Source organism: Bombyx mandarina, chromosome 12 (genome assembly GCF_030267445.1).
Source record: "Bombyx mandarina strain Sakado chromosome 12, ASM3026744v2".
Classification (NCBI taxonomy): Eukaryota; Metazoa; Arthropoda; class Insecta; order Lepidoptera; family Bombycidae; genus Bombyx; species Bombyx mandarina.
The window spans coordinates 7,573,758-7,597,446 of record NC_143219.1 but is presented as its reverse complement, the minus strand read 5'-3'; the positions used below and the strand labels follow the sequence as shown (position 1 = coordinate 7,597,446).

The following is a 23,689-nucleotide window of genomic DNA, read 5'->3' as shown; positions in this document are numbered from 1 at the left end:
GTGTATGAACATTTTTATTGCCTTTTTGCGTGTGTGAGTGTGTATGCCTACAGGAGTTTTGTGCTAGTTGCGAACGAATATCTGCCCTGAGATTTATGTGTGGGTGTTTTTGTTGCGTGCGAAATACTTGTAATGACAGAATGTGTAAGTGTAGAAATTAAAATAGTGGGTATGAAGCGGCGACACTGGTCTAATACAAAACTAGAACAAAGGCCTTTCCAACTTTATTTATCTATTCCGTGAATATTTTATTATCATTTCCTGTCACGAAAATCACGTCTTTAGATATTTATGAACGATTATTCGACGGAACAGCACATTGACAATGCTTCCATAAATTTTGAATACATATTGTTATGATTTATTGTATCAATAAGGAACGAAAAAAAATTGGGATTCATATAAATCGAAAATCGATAAACTACTAATAAAAAAATAGCGAAAATATGTAGTTCCAATGTTTTCTTTTTACTAGTAACTACCGTACAGGTATGAAATGCCTAAATTCCGAACGGATGTGCGACGTGTAAACTGAAATGTCATTGTGACATGTGTCAAAGTAACATGTTGATTGTAATTGTAGGTTTTCAGCTACGTGAATAATTGATTATTTTCAGAATCTAAAATAAGAAAATTACTAATTTATGAAACAAAATTCATATGTAAAAAATAAGAAATGTCTACGCTAAGAGAACGCCAACTTAGTACGAACTGAGAATTCTTAAGTAGTGTCGTTGTAAGAAATAATTGTGTACAATTTCATTTTGTTTATATATTTTCACAGATGCCTTGAAACAGATGCTTAATTTAAATCAGCCGCTTACAAAGAATATAGCCAATGAACCGACGTGGAAAATCTTAATATATGATAGAGTTGGACAAGATATTATCTCACCATTGGTATCTGTAAAAGATTTGCGTGAACTAGGAGTGACTCTTCATTTGTAAGTATTTAAAATCAATAGTTAGCTGTTCCTCTAGCATTATTTCTGCATTTTTCAGTAATTCAGTCCAAAAACCGGCTCTGTAATATTTCAAGCAACAATGTTTTTAAACTAATATCCTTTTTACTGGCAATGAGCTGTTCCAAAGCCCAAATTGTAAACTAAAGACACCAAATAAAAACAAATGATATTGTACTAATATAAACATAAATGTTTTCCAATTTTGTATGTTCATATATAGAAAATTTATACTTTAATTGTAGCCAACAGATCATCCCTATGTTTCCTCAAGACTGTAGATCCTGTATTTCAGCTGAGTATAATTAATTGTGTTGCATTCCTTTCAAAGCTAGAAGACATTAGTAAAACATAATATAAATGTTTTGTATTAAATATCATAAGCTCTGCCATTGTTTTGTTTTTGAAAAATTTTCTAAATGCAGAAGAAATATAATAAATTATTGTAAGACTGTACTGGTTAAAAGTACTTTTAAGCTGTTGACTCTATATTGCTTAATATTTGTTCTCCCTTAAGAATATTTTTAAATGTAAACTATATATTTCCAGACAACTACATTCAGATCGAGATTCGATACCAGAAGTACCTGCCGTTTATTTCTGTTCTCCTTCTGATGAAAATCTGGATCGCATTTGCCAAGATCTCGATAATGGGATCTATGATCAATACCATTTAAACTTTATATCACCAATCACAAGACACAAACTTGAAGACTTAGCTGCATCAGCTATCCAGTCAAATTCTGCTGTCAATATACATAAAGTTTTCGATCAGTATTTGAACTTTATTTGTTTGGAAGATGATCTTTTTATAATGAAGCACCAGCAATCTGATTCATTGTCATATTATGGTAAGATTGTTCACAATATTATTTATACTTTCTGTGTAGGCTACTCACAGTATGGGGTAAATTATTAGTGATGTTATAAATTCACTTAAATGTAAATAGACATGCTTTAACAAAAACCGCCTTTCAATAGACAAAACAATATATTCCAAAACAAATTAATATACACTAAAAACAATAATCATCGAAATCAGTTGGCGTGATATTGAGTTATTAAGTTATTCATCTATTTGTCGCGCACATACTTAATGCAAATTTAAGACTGATATGGTTTTCTCCTGGATACCATTATTAGAACTGGACTAAATTGAAATGGGAACACACGGGAAGCGTCAGCTTTTTAATAAAAAAAGAATCATCAAAATCAATTCACCCAGTCCAAAGCTAAGAGGTAACAAACATAAAAAAAAAATACAGTCGAATTGAGAACCTCCTTTTGAAGTCAGTTAAAAAGACAAATAAAATGAAAAATAGGGAATGGCTCTGTCCCGTCATGTTGACAATACTGTGCATGTTATACAAGAAACTTTCTCTACTCTACAAATTTTTCTTTAACGTCGTTAAAATCAATTCTTTGTGCATTATACCTAATGCACAGTACTATGCTTCATAACTAACCAGACCCTGTACAAATATCATTCACGAAAACACTATCAAGTTCATCTAAACATTTAAACCTGAACCTGGATAACTAAATTTTATAATCTAAATTATAAATTTTATTTTATTATAATTTATAAAGTAAAAGCTGTTAATTCGCGAGGTATATGTTCCGTTAACATGCCTCAATAAAGAAACCGTGAATATGGAATGATAAATAATTTACATATTTGGGATTACAGAAAATACCTATTGAATGACAAGGTTGATTTCATTCTGTTTCCTTACATTCTTAAAAACGACCGCGGCGAAAGCGGCTTTAGTCAAAGGCGGAACCAATACAGCGACGATATCATTTAATTTTATTATCATACTTTCAGTAGAGGTGTAATAAGGTCTATTTTACTTTAGCCCATTTAACGACGCGCTTACGAAGTATATTCGTTTCGATACCTTCATAATGAAATCCTTTTTATCAATGTGTATGTACCGATGCACTGATTAGATCCGCGAATAGTCAAAACGCGAATGAGGCAAACACTGTACTGTAAATTAATTATGATCAATAATAGTGTGGCAGGCAGCCATCATACAACACAAGATATTTGATATATGCCTGAATCTCATTTACGACATTTTCAAGATAAGCTTGCATACAAGTACCGAACAACAACATTCAGACAGTGGGTCTACCGAGTAATATCACCAGCCTGATGAAAGATCTTCCCTTTCATCATTATTCCCACAATAGTAAAATAATTTTATGACTGATCTAGTGGCATAGCTAAATTTGGTCAGCAGCAAGCACTGTTTCTTTAGTGCTACCAACCAGTTCACGGTCCACCTGATAAGTGCTTACTGGAGCTCATTGACAACATAAAGAAAACTGCTCTCAAAGTCGAGGTTTCAATTATATTGTATAATGCAGACCCACTCTTCTGACAGGGATATGTGACTGCTTTGCAACAGAAGTAGAAGTAACAGACAGAAATGCAACAGAAGTAACAGTACAGAGTAATAGGAAATAGTGGTATTATTTTCTTCGACTTTAAATTGCTTATTTTGTCTTTCAGCAATAAACAAAGCTGATACTAAGGACACTGAAATGGAAGTAATCATGGACAACATTGTTGAAAGCCTGTTCTCTGTGTTTGTGACAATGGGTAAGCTGTAGGTATAATATTGTTTACTATTATAGCTGTTTATGAGATAATGAACTGATGTCTCTGTTATATCTGATATATCTGTTACCTAAATGATTAAGAGACACACAGACATTACTACATAAATGCTATGACCCAATATCAAATGTGAGTTTGAACTCAGCATTATATTGTAGAATGGTTGTTTTTAGGAAATGAATTATACAATTTTTATCAATTTAATACATTTTTTTTATTCTAAGAAGACTGTGAAATTATGTAGACAGCTCTGCCAAACTGATTATTACTGGTGGTAGGACCACTTGTGAGTCCGCGCGGGTAGGTACCACCACCCTGCCTATTTCTGCCGTGAAGCAGTAATGCGTTTCGGTTTGAAGGGTGGGGCAGCCGTTGTAACTATACTTGAGACCTTAGAACATTTATCTCAAGGTGGGTGGCGCATTTACGTTGTGGATGTCTATGGGCTCCAGTAACCACTTAACACCAGGAGGGCTGTGAGCACGTCCACCCATCTAAGCAATAAAAAAAAACTGACAAATGTTAATTTACTTCAATTTTAGGCAATGTACCTTTTATACGAAGTACTAAAGGTAATGCTGCTGAGATGGTTGCTAAAAAGCTTGATAAAAAATTGAGAGAAAATCTTTGGGATGCCCGAAACAATCTCTTCCATGGCAACACTGGACAAGGTGGTGCATTCAGTTTTACGAGACCCATGTTGATTCTACTGGATAGAAATATTGACATGGCAACACCTCTCCATCACACATGGACCTATCAAGCACTTGCACATGATGTATTGGATTTATCACTGAATAGGTACCCTTTTTTATTTTATTCTTTATCAAAAATAATCAATTAAGTTGTGTTCATTATAATTATAATACAGGTTTCTTCCTTCAACTTAACTATAATTAAAGATAATAATTAAGTGGAAACTAAGTTTTAATTTTGTTATTCAGAGCAGTTGTCCCAGAAAACACAAATGCTACAGTACCGATTCAGAAATCAAACACGAGGATATGTGACCTTGATTCGAAAGATCCATTATGGTCAGAGCACAAAGGTAGCCCCTTTCCAACTGTTGCTGAGGCTATACAAGAGGATTTAGATAAATACAGGTACTAGTTATTGAATAATAGTTTAACTCTGATAACTTTCCACTTCACATAATAAATTGATGGTAGCTGGTGTTTAACTTCACTTGATAGATGGATATTTGCATTGACGAAACTGGTGATAGGACTTCTTGTGAGTCCGCACGGGTAAGTACAACCACCCTGTGGGGCAGCCATTGTAACTATACTGAGGCCCTTACAACTCATGTCTCAAGGCGAGTGGCGGCATTCACATTGTAGATGTCTATGGGCTTCAGTAACCTTCAGTAACACCAGGTGGGCCGTGAGTATGTCCACATAACTAAGCAATAATTTTTTTTACATCTTATCACATATACCATATTTTATGACATATACCATGTAATAAAATATGGGAATAAACTAATTAAATTAACCAATAATTTCAAAGGAGTTCAGAAGCCGAAGTAAAGAAACTGAAGAGCTCTATGGGTCTCGATGCAGAAAGTGACTTGGCCCTGAGCATGGTCAGTGACAATACTCAACGGCTTACCAACGCGGTGAACTCATTACCTCAACTCATGGAAAAGAAACGGCTGATTGATATGCACACTACTATCGCCACAGGTAAACAGCTTGGATATCTCACAAACAAATTCTGATTGATTTGACACAAAATAAACTGTTCAATATTATTTCTCCAATATTCTTACAGCAATTCTTAATGCCATTAAGTCCAGAAGACTAGATTCATTTTTCGAATTAGAGGAAAAAATAATGAGTAAAAGCACCGCCGTGGAAACCAAAGCGGTTATGGATCTTATAACTGATCCCAGTGCGGGTACACCCGAGGACAAAATGAGGCTGTTCATTATTTACTATCTGTGCACGTCGCAATTCACTGACGATGAATATGAAAGGTTTCAAGGAGCTCTCGTGGCGGCCAACTGCGATGTCAAAGCCCTATCTTACATGAAACGGTGGAAGTAAGTCTACGAAATTTTTTTTTCCTCCCTAATCTGTTGGTCTGGAGAGACCATTTCAGCGTAACCTTAACTAGTAAGTGAAGTCACGAGGCTCAAACCTGACAATGTTGCTAACACTAATCCTAACAAGAGCCGTGCTTCGCAGAATCTATCACCGCATCGGAAACGCGACCCACTGAGAAGATCCGGCGAGAAACTCAGTGGGCTGTCTGTGGGTTAATTTACTTGCAGAGCCCTTCGTCTTTCGAGCCCTTCGTGACCGGCCATGAATTTTTTGCTTATATAATCCAGGCTACTTAACTATGCACTAAACGTCTTTTAGGCACAAATGTTTTATCCTAGATTTTCCGCTTCCAGCGTTATTTTAAAATCTGAAAATACTTCTACTGCAGCTTATGTCTTGCTCATAATACTTTAACACATTCATCCTCGTTGGATTAACCTTGTAAAAAATTTTCAAGTGTATAAAAACATTCAAAATTCGGTTGTGTTCAGACTGTATTTGTAGAATTTAACAACCCGTTAAAGACACAAGTTTGCGCGTTCACTGCGAAGAAGGACCCCTTTGTCATGGCGCCGCAATTCCAAGGAGTATCCCTGCAACCTTCCGAGAGTATTGGGATACTTGGGGTCGACATTTCGAGCGATGTCCAGTTTCGGAGTCATTTGGAAGGCAAAGCCAAGTTGGCGTCCAAAATGCTGGGAGTCCTCAACAGAGCGAAGCGGTACTTCACGCCTGGACAAAGGCTTTTGCTTTATAAAGCACAAGTCCGGCCTCGCGTGGAGTACTGCTCCCATCTCTGGGCCGGGGCTCCCAAATACCAGCTTCTTCCATTTGACTCCATACAGAGGAGGGCCGTTCGGATTGTCGATAATCCCGGTCTCACGGATCGTTTGGAACCTCTGGGTCTGCGGAGGGACTTCGGTTCCCTCTGTATTTTGTACCGTATGTTCCATGGGGAGTGCTCTGAGGAATTGTTCGAGATGATACCGGCATCTCGTTTTTACCATCGCACCTCCCGCCACCGGAGTAGAGTTCATCCATACTACCTGGAGCCACTGCGGTCATCCACAGTGCGTTTCCAGAGGTCTTTTTTGCCACGTACCATCCGGCTATGGAATGAGCTCCCCTCCACGGTGTTTCCCGAGCGCTATGACATGTCCTTCTTCAAACGAGGCTTGTGGAGAGTATTAAGCGGTAGGCAGCAGCTTGGCTCTGCCCCTGGCATTGCTGAAGTCCATGGGCAACGGTAACCACTCACCATCAGGTGGGCCGTATTCTCGTCTGCCTACAAGGGCAATAAAAAAAATATTAAAAAAAAGATATTTCCCATTATCCTAACTTTCTTATTATATGGAATATTTAATAAAATATACAAACATTTTTGGTTGAAACGTTGAAGCCTTAAGATTCTGGGACACGACACCTGACCGGCGTTATCTAGTATATATTTTCAAAAAAACACACTGCTTTTACAGGGGTTTCACAAAAATGTCAAATCAGTACGAAGGCGGCGGCACCAAAACAGTATCCATGTTCTCTAAACTCGTATCCCAAGGCTCATCCTTTGTAATGGAGGGCGTCAAAAATTTAGTTGTCAAAAAACACGTGAGTATTATACAGGGTGTAGCAAAAATTCTTTGTAATAAATTAACAAAAATCTAAAATTAAGTAACCTCAAGTCAGAGCTTTTGAAAACAGCTGAAAACTGTTTAGTAAATACTCAGAATGGTGGACCTCGTGTTTGAAATTCTACACGCATAGATGGATGGCTTAGATGAGAACTTAAGAATAAACCGTCGCAGAGTATAACCTAATTCAGCGACGTGCTGATATTTTAGAATAAAAAACTAAGTACATAGTACTAACTAGTACATAGTAAACATATTTCGTTGTCGTCACCTAAAGGATAAGACGTCCGGTGCATTCGTATGGCAGGTACCAATTTTTTCGATGAAATACGTGCCTACTTAACACAATGCTCACGATTAACTTCCACGGTGAAGGAATAACATCGCGTAATAATAATTAAACCCACAAAATTATAATTTGCGTAATTAATGTCGGTAGGACGTACTGTGAGTCCGCACGGGTAGGTAACACCACCCAGCCTATTTCTGCCATGAAGAAGTAATGCGTTTCGGTTTGAAGGGCGGGGCAGCCGTTGTAACTATACTGAGACCATAGAACTCATATCTCAAGGTGGGTGGCGGCATTTATGTTGTAGATGTCACTGGGCTCCGGTAACCATTTAACATCAGGTGGGCCGTGAGCTCGTCCACTCATCTAAGCAATAAACTTTATTAGGAACCGTCGTTTTCATGACGGCGAGCAATAAGTGTTTTTTTATAAATGAATATGCAATTTCGAAAAGGGCACATCTCCGAAAATGTAAAATGATCAGGAAATTAAAAAAACCTCATTATTTTCTAAAGCAGTGTAAAATTTTAAATATTAACTTTCGAAATATATTTTAGTGTTAATTAGCAATTGAAAATTACTAGAATTATTATAAAATGGGTGTAGGTAAGCCTCAAAACTACATGTAGGTATATGAAAAAACGTATTTGACAAAATATACGACATGTGCCATTTTCAAATTATTATTTTTTATTGCTTCGATGTGTGGACGAGCTTACAGCCCACCTGGTGTTAAGTGGTTACTGGAGCTCATAGACATCCACAACGTATTTTTTTTTTTTTATTGCTTAGATGGGTGGACGAGCTCACAGCCCACCTTGAGATATAAGTTCTAAGGTCTCAAGTATAGTTACAACGGCTGCCCCACCCTTCAAACCGAAACACATTACTGCTTCAGGGCATAAAAAGTCAGGGTGGTGGTACCCACCCGCGCGGACTCACAAGAGGTCCTACCACCAGTAATAAATGCATATTCAAATGTAACGAATGAATGCAGAAACTTCCCGTGAGCCGCATAGTGGAGAGCGCTCTGAGTGGCAGCGAGAGCGCCGCCGAGCTCACGTGGCTGGACCCTCGCGCGGCGCGCACGGACTCGGCCGGTCGCGCGCGCTCCGCACGACAACAGCCGCCCACCGACGCTGTGGTCTTCCTCGTCGGCGGCGGGAATTACATCGAATACCACAACCTGATCGACTTCGCTAAGGTTTTGTTGCGCAAATACTGATATAATGTCAAATCAAATCAAAAAAAAATTATTCAACATAAATGAAAGTACATACTTGTTGAACGTCAAAAAGAACTACCGCCAATTCACAAAAACTAGCCTCCGTCCTGAGAAGAACTGGCAAGAAACTCAGTGGGCATGTCTTTTTTTTAATATTAGATTATTTTTTTTAATATTAAGTTTTACAATGAGTATTGTAAGGTAACAATTATTGCAATATTGAAATGCCCGGAGCGAGCAACTCATTCCCACTTTGTGCAATCTTCTAGATAATCATTGAATTATAGTAAGCTTTATTGCACAGACGTACTGTCACTGATTATCTTCTTCTTCTATGTCATTCCCTCACTGCTGAGGAGCGCGACCACATGTGATGTTTCTCCACAATGTTCGATCATGAGTGGCACGGAGCGCACGGTACTGACTACCACCAAGTGCTTCCCTTACTAGATCTGACCATCAGGCTGGTGTTCTGTCCACAGCGCGCTTACCCTCTATGCGACCCGCAATTATCAAGTCTATTTATAGAATCAAACGCAGCAGAGTTGAAAAAAACAATAAATTATATGAAGTACCTGAAGCCATCGCCTTATAATAATTTGCTTTATAAAAAAAGAATCATACTAAAAAATCCTTGATAGAAACAAATGTACCTACATACAAGTATAACCGTACCATTTGTGGATTGGCCTTAAAAAGCGCTCACGGAAATGGGTGTTTGCGTCTTTAAGCCTTCAACGTCACTGAATAGACGAGTGATAAGCATAGATACCACAGTGGCAATACCGCTACCAGTCTTTTTTTTGCAATAGTGAAGGCGTGATTAACTTTTAAATACTTCTTTCCATATACGCTCCAAAACTATATTGTGACAACTCAACCTCTCAACACTCAACAGGAACCTTTCAATAGATGGAGCTTGATTTGTAGACTAATTTGATTTTAGTAACCTACCCAAAGACTTTCAATATGAAAACAATGAAATGAATTACAAATGAAAAGAGACACTCTTTAATTTACAGTGAGACGTCATTCACTAAAATCTGTTGGTAAAATTGAATTTCCCGTATCAAGAGAATGAAGGGCATGTTATGTTTCGCTAGATTCAACACAACCCTGTAACTAAGAAATGTGATAGACTGATACCCCCTTCGACAATGAAAATCCTCTCATCGTGACCGCCGAAAACTACATAGCCGATCCTGCGGACCAAATGGTAAACAGTCGACGTCGCCCAAAACACTTCATTTCGGATCCTCCCGATCCACTAACGGTGCTTTTAGGTACCCCAAGCACTGGTTCTCGTCGAACCTGTCGCTGGCGACGAAGAGCTCGGCCAGTAAATTAACAGACACAGCCCACTGAGTTTTCGTGTTTCCGATCCGGTGGTAGATTCTGCGAAGCACGGGTCTTTCTAGGGTTCGTGTTAGCAATGTCGTCAGGTTTGAGCCCCGTGAGCTCACCTACTAGTTAAGGTTACGCTGATATGGTCTCTCTAGATCATCAGCTTAGATAGGAAAAAAAAACTTATATTTCCATAAGGGGCCATCCATAAAGTACGTCACACGTTAATGGGGAGGGGGGGTATCACCGAAGTGTGACATCGTGTGACAAGGGGCATGGGGGGGTCAATACTTTTGTGACGTCACATGTTAAAATTTAAAATACTAAAACGCAAAGTTTGTATGTGAATTAAAAATTTAAAAAATTTACAAACTTGATCTATATTTATTAATAATTTTTTGATATATATTTATTGATCTATATTTATTAATAATTTAGCGAAAATTCGTCCTCAAAGAATTGCGGCTAGACGTGCCCGAGAAATTCTCTGTTTAATGAATGATGACGATGCTTTATGGATGGAAGAGAATGATGTCGACACTAAGGATGTTCCTGACGTTCAAATTCAGAACGAAAATGAAGTGCCTGATTTACCAGTAATAGCTGATATAAAAGAGTGGATCCAAAGTCCATGGACACTCGATAATTAAGTTTTTTATCTTTAATTAATATAATTAATCGTTTATTATTTTCTAACTAGTCGTTTGTTTTTTCGGTTTTATGAAATGTTGGACTTTATGTTGATTTTATTAGATTATTATTTAATAAAAATAAGTAAAAAATGAAAATAGCTGTTTTCTCTCGATTATTTTTAAATACATACATAAATTTAAAAAATGTGTGACGTCACATCAGGAGGGGGGGTTATAAAAATGTGACAACCTGTGACAAGGAGGGGGAGGGGTTCAAAAGTCCTAAAATTCGTGTGACGTACTTTATGGATGACTAATGAAGCAAGAAATTAGTCATTGATAGTTAAGGAAAAGTTTGTTAAGAATTATAATATGAAATAATACTGTTCTCTGTTACAGCAACAAGCAACAAATGGCATACCTAGAAAACTGATTTATGGTGCTACAACTTTGCCAAACGGGTCCCAATTTTTAAAACAGTTGTCGCTACTCGGAGAGGAGATTCAATGAACATTCCTGATGTAATTCCAATGTAAAATATATTAAGTGAAATAAATTATAATAATATGCACTATTTAATCGTAATCGGGTTGTTAGACAATGAAAAGTAATTCTCAACAAGTTGGCTTTTTATTTACAATGACATTGAAAATATAGCTAACATCTAATAGACTACTAATAAATTTTGATTGTTTTAAACAAGAAGTATAAAATCTAAATCACAAGATAGTTTCCTCATTACTATTCAGATCTTTAGACCATACATTTTGTAAAGAGAATAAACTACATGACAAAGTTCAAGAAAACAAAAAACAAAACATACAATATTGCAATAAAAATAAACTTGTTGATTTTATATCCCATCCCCTAGACTATTGTGCTTAACAGTAGAAATTAAAAAAAGTACATATTTGAAACATACTCAATAGCCCTCGAAAAATAGCTTCTTATGAGTTAATCTCATTTTATTTATGTATATTAAGTATATTAATAAACAAATAAGTATGAATAAGGAACATCTTGGTAAGTAATTAGTAGGTACTTCTGAAACAACCGAATTAAAATTGAAAGAGAAACATTAGTTTTTTTATGTATTGAACAATATTCTAAGACGTGTAATATATTTTATATAATTATCACCGAGTACGATATGATTTTTGGCACAGCGAAACACAACTATACAACGTTCACCAAGATAGTTTTTAGAGAGCAAAATTATTTATCTCTAACAAGAAATAACTGACCAAAGCCTCCTTCGTATATTTAAATCTTCCGCTAATGTTTTGTGCTAACAATGAAAACAAACATCGGCAACAGCTAGCCTATTGAAAAACAATCTATTGCCACAATTGTTAAAAAAATATGTTTTAGGTTGGTACCTTATATCTGTTTGTTAGTAGGTATTGTGCGATAACTTTTATAAAGAGGGAACCAGACAAACTTGAGTTAAAAATAACATTGATGGCACTTTTAAATTCGTTTTTGAAATCGTTACTGATCTTTAAGTTGCGTTGAACAAATACTATAAAAATATTCTTAAATATGTTTTCAACTCAAAATAGAATAGATCCCATAATTGATATTAGACAATGCATTAATCAGTGATATCTATAAAAGCTAAACATTGATCTTATAATTACAGTAACTACGACATGGAGAAGACAGAACCACTATAGTTACACAAGTTATTAAGGCAGGCGCGTCTTATTCAAAACTACTTAAAATATTAAGACTTAAGCAGTGCAATACTTATTAATAAAGCAATATATTTATTTTATTATGGCGATCAATATTATGTTTCACAAAGCATTTAATAAGACATAAATTAAATCCTACACATACCTTCACTCTCATGAGTGATATTTAGAGGAAAAGTAGTTATGATACAATGTTCAAAGCCAGAAATTTCATGATATTAGTAACTTTGAATTCCCTTTCATTAAGTACATAATGATGTTTGAAATACTTGCAGCATAACATCTGCATGAACTGGGGCTATTCATTTAAAACAAACAAAAAATGGACGGAACTGAAATTGATAATTATTTCAAAGATACAACAGTATGTCTATTTATCAGAAATTACAGCTTAAAGTATAGAACCTACGCTTACATTCTAGATGGAATGTTTAAAATCAATTCAAATTTTCAAAAAAGGTCAATTATAATTGTTAATGTTCACAAAAAATATGAGTAATGATCTGCATAAGTTTCATTTTATGTAGGTTCAATACTTCAATAATGGAATGTTAGGAGAAGAATAAAGAGCTGATTTTTCAATCAACAGTTAAAAGTTATCCCAAGACAAATATAAGTAGATCCAATATAAAATTAAATAAATCAGCATTTCAAATTTTTTTGTTATATTTTATCCTATTTATAACTTTTATCTGACAATTAAAAATCGTATCTAAAGTAAGTCAGTTCATAGGAATAGAAAATTCCAAACGGAATGGAAAAAAATATAGAGAGACTATTAGAGATTCAGAATTATAGAAATACATCCAGGGGTTAGTTTCACTTGAGACAGCAAAGATCTAAATTTTCTCATTTTTTTAACAATACACAAATATATTTCATTATATGAATCAACACTAAACCTTTAATAGGCCAAATGTGTGTCTAGTATACTTTCTCTTCCCAACACTTTCAGTCTTGCATATAGAGCAGATCTCTTTCTTAGTTAAACAAGGAGGGCAAGCTATAATGTTTAAGAAGTAATGAGAGAATCCAGTAAAAGTAGCATCGGTGTGTTACCACTATAAAACAACAAGGCTACAAAGTTATTACAACAAATGATATATGCAAGATTTCCAAGTAAATTACACCACCATGCAGATAAGGGTGGCACTATAATCATTAAAATTAATAGTAGAAAAGGCAAATACATACAATATTATTATCAGTACTATTATTGAAGTTGATGGATTAATTACTATGGACTTATTTTAAAATTTAGCAAGAAACTTACACTAGGCTAAATATGTAATTAACAAAGTTTTGAACAACTACTTCAAGGATTAAATTTTAATGTAATAAGATAATATGCAAGTGCATTTTTTTCAACAATTATCCAAAGATCTCTACAAAGTGTTAATTATTTCAGATCATCTTAAAATTCAAGGTATATAAATTATTTAGGTACCTACATAATTTTGTCAAGAAATTTCTACAAGCAAAGTCTCATATTTTTATTTTGGAGATTAAGTTAAGGTTTTTTATCAATTTTAACAGGCCTATTCTAAGAGTGATTGTTATCACTATAGCTAAGTAACAGCTATTATTTAGTAACTTTAAGAACTTTTTTGCCCTATCTAATTATTTTTAATTGAATAAGAATAATTTTTAAAGAACAAATATATTCTTATCAACAGTCAAATGGTCATAATGTAAATTTAAATTATCACTTTGAATTGTCATGAAAAGTTTTGGAGTGAAAAATTGTCATTCAGATTATTTTTGAGATTCCAAGTGCAACATTATTAAAGAACTATATACTTTAAACAGTAGTTCAAAGCTATAATTGAAATATAATATATATATATATATATGTATGTAACTATAACTGTGTAATAGCTAGTTTGTAAATGAGCTTCATAACATAATAAAATGTAAACATCGTCCCTTTTGTGTAAGCATATCTAACTGACTAGACATAATGTCTTGTACAAATCATTAATTTTCCTTCTGTAAGATACTGAATTAACTGCACACTTAAAAGTACCTAGTTATATGTTATCGAGTAGTAACACAATTTATAAAGTGGTGACAATAAATGTGCTTTGGCATTGAACTCAAATAATTTTAAACAAGTGCTGATTTGCAAAAGTAGATATCACACAAGGTATTTAAAGGTTGTTAGACAAATAGTATCCCAATTGAGGCGTAGCAAACTTACTATTAAGTACATATCATAAGCAGCGTTGTAACATGGCAATTTATAGGTGGGCATAGAACCCAAAACAACTATTGTTTTGGCTGAGATTGACTGGCAGAACGACTTGAACCACTGCTGTTCAAAATCATCTTCTGCATCTGTCTAATGACTGTTGTAGCATGGTAGGCTTGTTTCCAGCGGGACTTTGCAAAGTTCTTCTTCAGTTGTTCCGAAACTGTACCGTGAATGTTCTTATTGCTAGCAGCATTACCAGAAATCCAAGGATGAGCCAAGGCTTGCCTGAACAAAATGGACATTTATGTGTTAATACAGTATTAGTTGAGTATAACAAATAGTCAAGTATTCCACTGAATTGAAATGTTGTCTAACTGGAATGCCAATATGGATTTAAGCAATATTACAAGTAATATATTTTAAAACATGTGATTGATGATGAAAATAGTTTAGGTATGACATTATGTTATACAAGAAAACAAATACCAGTCTACATTATCATGTTTGTTAATTGTTTTAACATAAAAAAATAATCTTATACATTAAGGGCGTTTCTAATTGGACCTAAAACAGATTTTAAGTGATGCAATGGTTTGTAACTTTTTAAACTACTATTCCAATATTTTTATATATTAAACTTACTTGCAAGTGTATCTCTTTTCTACATCAACACACATAAGATGTCGGATAAAATCTTTAGCTGAATCGCTTATATCATCCCAATAAGGAGAATCAAATTCAAAATCGCCTTTTAGAATCTGGGCAAATAAGTTTGCATCATTCTCGTCATAAAATGGAGGATATCCACACAGCAAAATGTATGATATGACTCCTATACTCCAGACATCAACAGCCTTACCATATGGCTTCTGTGCCAATACTTCAGGTGCTACATAGCCTGGTGTACCACATGCTGTGGCCATTATGCCAGAATCCTCAATCTTAGATAACCCAAAATCACTAATCATTATCTTACTGTCTTCCTCAGTGCTGTAGTAGAGAAGATTTTCAGGCTTCAAATCTCTGTGCACAACTCCCTGAGAATGCATATAATCAACAGCTTCCAACACCTGTCTAATCAAATTGGACGCATCTTTTTCAGTATAGGAACCCTTTTCAACAATTCTATCAAATAATTCACCACCTGTTACTAGCTCCATGACAAGGTAAACTTTATTTTTGTCCTCGTATGTTTCGAGTAGCTGTACTATATTCGGATGAGAAAAAACTTTCTTTTCCCCACCTTCACCCTTACCTTGTTCACTAAATCGCTTTAATACCCTAATTTCATTTTCAAGGGAATCTTCTTTACCTTTAAGGGCTTTTTTATCAATGATTTTGCAAGCAAACAGCTGGCCGCTTTCTTTGCTCTCTATCAAACGCACCTCAGAAAAGGCCCCCGTACCCAAAAGGTCCTTTACAATGTATTTGTCTTCAATAGACGGTTGTTTTTCAGAGTCTTTTCCATCTTTTTTAGATTTCCTTCCGAAATCTTTTTTACCGAAAAGAGGCATTTTTGCGCCCCACGTTCACTAATTTCGACCTACACTACTGTTATCTAAAAATCCTACGTACACACAGTGAAGTATATTATGCAGAGGCTATGTATGTACCACTATGTAGCTCACAGAAAATAATATTAATCTCACTTCAACTCCGTGTTGCGCTGCGCAGCGGCCAAGGTTAGAGAATAATTTGTCAAATTCAGTACGTTTCATTTTACCCTATCGTTATTAATTTAACCAAAATTATGTAGATTTACGAAAAAGTTTGTTGAATATTTGGCTACCATTGTATTAATTAGAATGTATTTGTGTGTGAAATTATTTCAAAAAGGAAAAATTTAAGGGTGAGAATCCACTTGACTACGTTCATAAAAAAAATTATATCGTTAAACGAAACGTTTTAAGAAAGAAGCAAAATGAAGGTATACTCAATATTGGAAAATGAGAGATATTTAAAATTGTACAAGGCCGTTAAAATATGGTGTATAGCTCCTATAAATAATAAATAAATGGATACCAACTGTTCCTGTAGTATAAATTTAATTTTACAAATCAGTATAAGTACATCATTAATATACTTAATCAGTTTATTAATACTTTGTTTAGATAACATAGGACAAATTACCGCAACATTAGCTCTAGCGAGAGGTCCAGACAAGAAACTGTGTTGGCTAAATCATATGATATGAGTACATCAGACGTTTTATCCTATAGGCCAGGAAGTTTTTTATAGTATAGACGGGTGAACAAGATTACGGCCCACCTGATGTTCAGTGGTTACTCAAGCTTCTAGACATTACCGTGTGAATTGCGCTGTCCGGCTTGAGGTAAGAGGTGAAGTCTCAATTGTACTTTGTAATGATTACTCATTCTTCAACGAACTCATTAATCGCAAAAGACATAAAGAGGATGGTAATACATACGGTGCAGGTATGGACCACATATATACATACATGTAATAAAATTGAAGGCTCGCTTTTTAGTGAAAACCTTTGTTTCGTAATTAGTTACGTACGTTATTGACACGTTCGCCATATTTTAAAAAATGTATCGTACTATCGAATCAGTAGTTCACATAACAGTTTCACTTGGAATTACTTATAACCTGTACACCTGTCCGTTTTCGGCAGTGTTTCGTTAATCCTAGAATAAATCGCATACCGACTAACGACACAAAAACTACGCAGCATGTCGTTGAAACCTATATCCTATTAATTATTATAATTATAACTGCTAATTTAAGTTGTAAAATTTACAAGTCTTCAGATTTTACACCGTACAATTGAAAAATTTAAAGTGCCAATATATATATTTTTAACTGGAACTGTTCGTTTAAATAAAGATTAAAAATCTTTAGTTATTTAAGTCCCGTCCAAATATAGGTACTCCACATACTTACGTACGCTTGGATTTGAATACCCCAATCACTCGTATGATTATTTGGTTTTCATAATTTCGTAAAATCAGCAGCACAAACCATTCAATTTCAAAATAATTTATTTGAATTCATGTGGATGTCACTGGACATATTTATCTTAAGTTGAAGATACGAGAAGCACCACAGTAGTGAAAACATAAACTCAGCAAAACATAAACTCTAGTGGTAGGACCTCTTGTGAGTCCGCGCGGGTAGGTACCACCGCCTTACCTATTTCTGCCGTGAAGCAGTAACGTGTTTCGGTCTGCAGGGTAGGGCAGCCGTTGTAACTATACTGAGATCTTAGAACTTATATCTCAAGGTGGGTGGCACATTTACGTTATAGATGTCTATGGGCTCCAGTAACCACTTAACACCAGGTGGGCTGTGAGCTCGTCCACCCATCTAAGCAATAAAAAAATCAAAAATAAAAAAATCTGCGGATCAAACTTTCAGAATACGCTTAGCGACAGTAACTATAGCATCTGAGTAGCCTGGCTGAGACAAACGGACAGTCATGAGTAACGAAACTGCCGAAGTCCAACTTTTTTGGACGCACATAACCCAAATAAGTTTTTTAAAGTTCCAAACTAGACGAAATATTTTAGACTTTATTGGACGCCTGATATTAAGTTAATGAAGTTGCCCTTGTACTCGGAAGGAAAAGAAAGACACGCAGAATTTCAGTACGTGCTATGCTAATTGTAGAGTAAGCCGCCACTAAAGAAACTCCTACCCTTGTTTTTCCTTGTCTATGCTTGCACCCTCTGACGTCACAATGAAAATCGACCAATCCCATCAGACGCAGTATTCGATGGCCCTTATATGCGGCTCTATTTGTGCGCACAGTTTTCTGCCTTATCCGCTAATGTTTTTGTTGAGCGACAATATGTGCGATATAAAAATTATTCCATATGTGATCAAAATTGTTTAGAATGCATAGTGTCGTCGTGGTGTCGCTGTGAATATTATTTTCGTTTATTTACATTCAATTTCTATATTAGGTTTCTAAAATATCTACGTTAGGGGTGGTTCCGTGATGCCAGTTCGTAAGCAAGGTGAGTTAAATTATGGGAAGTGATATTTTTTTATGTAATGTTGCAGCATTCGTTCATGCAGCAAAGTTTACGCAACGTTTGGAGGGTTACATGCACCCATAAACGCACCCTTTTGTTGATTGATATCGATATTAGAGGGTTGCCAGGCACTCTACTTGCGTGTTCTACTTTTCGTAAGCAATCATGTACCCTAGTTTTACATTTTTATGTGTTCTCAATAATGATTTAAGTCAAAACTAAACTACCTATCTAACACATGCTTAGACTCATATGGTTGGTACCGCAAATACTATTGTTTATGTTTTCTAATTTCTAATTTATTGATAATCGACGGTTGAGTTGTATTCTGTTTGTGTATATAACAGCAAAATTTATTAAGGTAACTAAAAAATGGATATATTAAGCCTGTGATACACGTAATTTAATGGAAACAAGAGTCTTCACGTGACCACTACTTTTTTTTTTTTTTTTTTTTTTTTTTATGATTGAAAGTTTACTGGTGGCCCGAAGGCCTTTCCAGTTTCACCAGGACAGGTGGGCGAGCAAAGACTCAGCCAAGAGGGGTGGGATTTGCTAACAACCGCCCGAGCGCCTCCGAAGGAGACCTAACAACTCAAGATCAATTGTTTCGCGAATGAATCTACTACCGGATCGGAATCGCGACCCGCTGAGAAGATCCGGCGAGAAACTCAGCGGGCTGATGCATGGGTTAGGTTGCACGTCGACCTCTTTGTCGAGTTCGACGAGTACGGTTACCGGGGTCCCTAAGCCTGCCCCTAGTATTAGAGCTAAAGGCATCTAATGCAAAGGTTATTGGATCTGATGGATCCGTAAGGACGTGTCTAGGGCGTCGACGGTGACTGGCTCCTGCATGATCAGGATTCGGGGAGTAGTCAGCGGCGGCAACGATAAGGCGATTATCATGACGCATAGCCTTATCGAAGTATCGTTCCGACGCTGACTTCATGTATTTCCGAATTGATTCGAGGCCCAGGTCGTCGTGTAGGTCAACGTTCCTCACGAACCACGGAGCCCCGACAGCTAACCTGCAAAAGCGGGATTGTAGGGATTGGAGGGTGTCTATGTGTGTGCGGGCCGCGTGAGCGAACACCACACTCGCGTAAGTCATGACGGGCCTTATGCAAGTTTTGTAAAGTGTCACCTTGTTCCGAAGGGACATTTTACTCCGCTTACAGATCATGGGGTGAGACCACTACTAATCAGTGGGCGTAGGTTACAAGCTGCCAGCCAAGACCTTGATAGAAATCGCCGATTTAAAATAATTATTTCTTATAATAAATCAATTTTCAGAGGCGCATCGAGCTCTAGAATTACTTGAAGATTATCATAGCAAGCTAATAAAGCCACAAGACCGGCAGTTGAGGCTTGCTATCGAAAGAGTCATCAGAATTTTTAAATCAAGATTATTTCAAGCATTACTCGGTAAGATAATTAAAAACGAACTTTTTCCTTTACCATTTGCCTTTTTATTTGGGGAACTTTAATTTAAAATACAGATATAAATCGAAAATATTTTTAGGGAGTCGCTAAGTAAATTTAATGTATCAATGAGCCTATAGGTAATCTATAAATAGATGATAGAATAAAACAGACGCGCGTGACCGTAGCTCACGTCACCGGCGATCTTGAGTCTTCTTTGACCACGACACTGCTATTGTAATCCGTATTATATTTTTAGACGACTGCGAATGCAACGAGCATTTGTCGACTTGAACTGAACTGAACGATTCTGAAATTTGAAAAGCCGAATTTCATTTAGGGTAACGGTTTTTAGGACTTTGACCTCAGGTCTCTAGAGGTGGGGGGCGACAATCCCGGTGACATATCCATGGATGCCGTAAACTAAACTTATCTATATAACTAAATCTACTTTACGGTTTAATCTTACGTTTTTTATTATCACTAATATTAATTCCGACATTCCGAATAATTAATAATTTTCGTGGCCTCGGACCACCGTGACCGTGTCCGTCAGATGAAACCCTAAAAGTAGTTTTTATTCGTCTACGACTCGCGAAAGTCCAACACACTATGTACTACGCCGAAAATAAGCACGTATGAGGGTTCATAAAACTTTAAACTAAGCCATGTTCCTGTTAATATATTTTTTTGTTTCTAAAATGCTTTAATAAAAAAAGTACTGCGTTTATTGATCGATCAGTATTAATTTAACCTTGTCCTGATGTTGATATAAACCAGATTGCATCTTATTTATTATGCGTTTAAATGCGTCACCTCCAACATTATTTACGTCATAATCTATGGCTTCACACAGTTCAAACGTATACAGTGAAGTAAATCTTTAGTGCTTAAAAACAGTACCGTGATTAATTGTTTTATATGAAATTTATATGAAACGCATTTAAAAAAACAAATACCTAAAGGAGAAAGTAGAGGTGTGATAAAGCATAAATGTTTGAAATGACTAATTTAGTTTGGGAAATATAATATTTTTACCATTTCCTAACTAAGCTGCAAAAAATAGAACATTAATACTTTTTTGAGTGCATGTGATTTTTTCACTTATGCAGTTATAGAAATTTAGAGAATGAATATCTAAGTGATGATTGTATTGCTACACAATAGTGTATCTAAATTATAAAAAGAAAACTAGGGATAAACTCCATACGTGTAAATGAGCGAATTCTTTTTTTAATCAATTATCTCTGATAAGTTGTAAAAATAAAAAATACAAAGGTTTCTAAATGAATATTTTAGGTGAAAACTATTACGTAAAGTCGTGAAATTGATTTGAACAACATTACATATATTTATATTATAGTTTTTTAAATATGGTACATTTTAGTTACTACTACTGTGTCACATGTAAATATATGTATAAATTAGTTGACACGATAATCGTTGTCCTGTCCTAATTTCAATAAATATTCTAAATCGGTTTATTAATTTGTAAATTCTACTATTGTTCGGGCTATTTTCCTTAACTATCTCATACCGATTATGGGCCCGATGTTACGGGCATTACAAATATCAAATAGTTCCATTTTATGAATACTATAACTTTAATAATACAGTAACTACAATACGTATACAAAATTGTAGTATATCTCACACCACTGTATAGTGGTCTAGTATTCCAACGACGTTAAATACGACTGAAGGATCCACCAGAATATGGGCAGATGCATTCCCTGAGTACCTATTCGTACTACGAACGCTATCTGAACGGTCGGTTCGTTCTTTGGCGTCCAATTCCAGTTGTACGGTCGCCTTCGTTCCTTTTCTTTTGTTTCTTTTCGAATCACACCTGTCAACTCTCTCTCTTCTTCTTCTTCGTCGCTTTCTTCATTGCTGAAGGTCGTGTCCCTGAAACTTGACCGTAGCCTGTCTCGTGAGCTGTTTCCATCTCGTCCGGTCCTCAGCTTCTCAAATGGCGGTTGCGACTGGCAACCCAGTTAGAGCGGTTATTTGATCACACCAACGGCTAGCTAATCGGCCGCGGGGTCTCTTTCCTTCTACTTTGCCCGTCACAATCACTTTGTCCAAGTTATCTCTTAGTTTATACCCAATCATGGTAGGTCGTAACGTCCTGACAAAGAGGTTACACGCCACAACATTATCACTGATGGTAAGATGTATCGCGAGCCTGCGTCTATAGATACAACCTGTGTATTGTTTGTTGAACATTATGAAACAATCTTAAGTTCCTGTCCGTATCGTAACACAGTCGTTCTAAAAAATTATTGAGATTACGACTGTCTATCCCAAAGTGGATGGGTAGCGTTGACGTTTTGAAGACAATAGGCTCTGGTGACAAATATCTTATTACGTTTGACACAAATATATACTCAGGCACTACTTGGCAACTAACACCCCACAAAATCAGCTCTGAAGCCAGATAACACCCTCACATTCCCTACGGACTAATTGAGAAGCTTCTATAGAGATGTGTGCATAAGCTTAGTCATCTGCGTATTAAAATGTTGTTAAATTTTAGTAAAAAAAAATCTTTTCAGCAATTTTTTGTGCCCGTCTTTGGATACTGCCTAAGAAGTTTTTTGATTTTACCATCCTATTTAAATTTAAGAGTGCGTTTGGTTGAAATGCCGCCGCACGCACAAGGCATTGTGTAACTAACACCTCTCCAAGACTAAGCTGTATCAATAGCTAAAATATCTTCTAATTTAGAAGATATTTGACAAAAAAAACTGTGTTCAAGATCTTCACAGCGTGAAACGAAATGCATATCCTAATAAAAATATATATCACTTCCACAAAACCGACTTATTAATCATCCCGAGCGTGGACAACCTCAATTGTGTTAACATACTATTTAGAAATATACAACTATACAAGCTCGTCCTATGTCTCTCGAACGACATTCGAACCTCGCCGCGTCGGCCCCTTCCAAAGACATCCGATTTGTGGAAGGTTTTCTCTTTGAAGCTTATCGACAAAAAGGAATAACTGGTGTTCATGCGATAATACTCCACTTTCCCGATTATGCGGCATAACTATAAGTTTTTAGGCCTAAATGGAGGAAAAATATATTACGATTATGAAGAATTCTATCTCGTCCCAAGTTATTAGCAGTATTCATATGACGATATCTATTGACACCGATAAGCATTTAAATACGTGTGGGTCGTGAGCTCCTACTCCGACTCGTATCTGGAACAAGAAATATAAAAAGAAAATAGGATTTAAAAACCATAGACATCTATCCGATTCTTAAACCAATAGATATAGTAGGCTAGTTTTAATTAAATATATGTGTACTAAAGTAAAAGGGAAACGTAAAATCTCTTTTTTTAAAAAAACAACCTATCATAAAAGAAAAATAACTGTCATGACAACAAATAAAGTTGACGGAGTACCGTACAGATGCGATCTTCTGAGTCCATAATATCGAACTACAAAAGAATAAATATATAACACTATCTTAATATATACTTAACCGTTGCCTCGTAAATTTTTTTTTTCACTATTGCTGTAGAGTATTAAACCCTATACTAGGAGTGGGTAATATCGGTTTTGCCGCGTATCGAATCGTATCTATATATCGAGGATCAATATCGG

At 35.7% G+C, this 23,689-nt stretch overlaps 3 protein-coding genes across 9 annotated transcripts in view; 2 read left to right on the top strand and 1 right to left on the bottom strand.

Moving 5' to 3' along the window:
• The first annotated feature begins 532 nt into the window (after positions 1–532).
• Slh (sec1 family domain containing Slh) lies at positions 533–11,378 on the top strand. The gene is made up of 11 exons (XM_089731893.1): positions 533–704; positions 785–944; positions 1,512–1,813; positions 3,484–3,573; positions 4,134–4,392; positions 4,536–4,694; positions 5,101–5,276; positions 5,365–5,635; positions 7,115–7,244; positions 8,554–8,760; positions 11,157–11,378. Exons 1-11 carry the CDS (start codon positions 677–679, stop codon positions 11,265–11,267), a joined length of 1,893 nt encoding a protein of 630 aa, XP_089588019.1. The 5' UTR covers positions 533–676; the 3' UTR covers positions 11,268–11,378.
• Positions 11,369–16,340, bottom strand: LOC114248676 (calcium/calmodulin-dependent protein kinase type 1). Its single transcript, XM_089731894.1, has 2 exons — positions 15,291–16,340; positions 11,369–14,933 (listed from the first exon to the last, which is right to left on the bottom strand). Exons 1-2 carry the CDS (start codon positions 16,160–16,162, stop codon positions 14,723–14,725), a joined length of 1,083 nt encoding a protein of 360 aa, XP_089588020.1. The 5' UTR covers positions 16,163–16,340; the 3' UTR covers positions 11,369–14,722.
• A 2,035-nt stretch (positions 16,341–18,375) lies between these two features.
• The window catches only part of dlg1 (MAGUK family member discs large 1), a 42,494-nt gene continuing 37,180 nt past the window's right edge, over positions 18,376–23,689 (top strand). For 4 of the 7 annotated variants that reach the window (XM_028181976.2, XM_028181975.2, XM_028181979.2 and 1 more), the window contains exons 1-2: positions 18,377–18,628; positions 19,940–20,071. In XM_028181976.2, coding sequence (XP_028037777.1) covers positions 18,610–18,628; positions 19,940–20,071 — 151 coding nt within the window. In that variant the 5' untranslated portion in view covers positions 18,377–18,609. Of the gene's footprint in view, positions 18,629–19,939; positions 20,072–23,689 lie in introns of all 7 variants that reach the window. The other 3 variants (XM_089731889.1, XM_028181978.2, XM_028181974.2) reach the window with 2 other exon arrangements.

Excerpts from the sequence above, each read along its gene's own strand:
- Slh (XM_089731893.1), top strand. The coding sequence starts at position 677 with ATGTCTACGCTAAGAGAACGCCAACTTA. Across the intron at positions 705-784 it reads GCTAAGAGAACGCCAACTTA|ATGCCTTGAAACAGATGCTT; the intron begins GTACGAACTGAG and ends ATATTTTCACAG. Across the intron at positions 1,814-3,483 it reads TGATTCATTGTCATATTATG|CAATAAACAAAGCTGATACT; the intron begins GTAAGATTGTTC and ends TTTGTCTTTCAG.
- LOC114248676 (XM_089731894.1), bottom strand. The coding sequence starts at position 16,162 with ATGCCTCTTTTCGGTAAAAAAGATTTCGGAAGGAAATCTAAAAAAGAT. Across the intron at positions 14,934-15,290 it reads GAAAAGAGATACACTTGCAA|GCAAGCCTTGGCTCATCCTT; the intron begins GTAAGTTTAATA and ends CATTTTGTTCAG.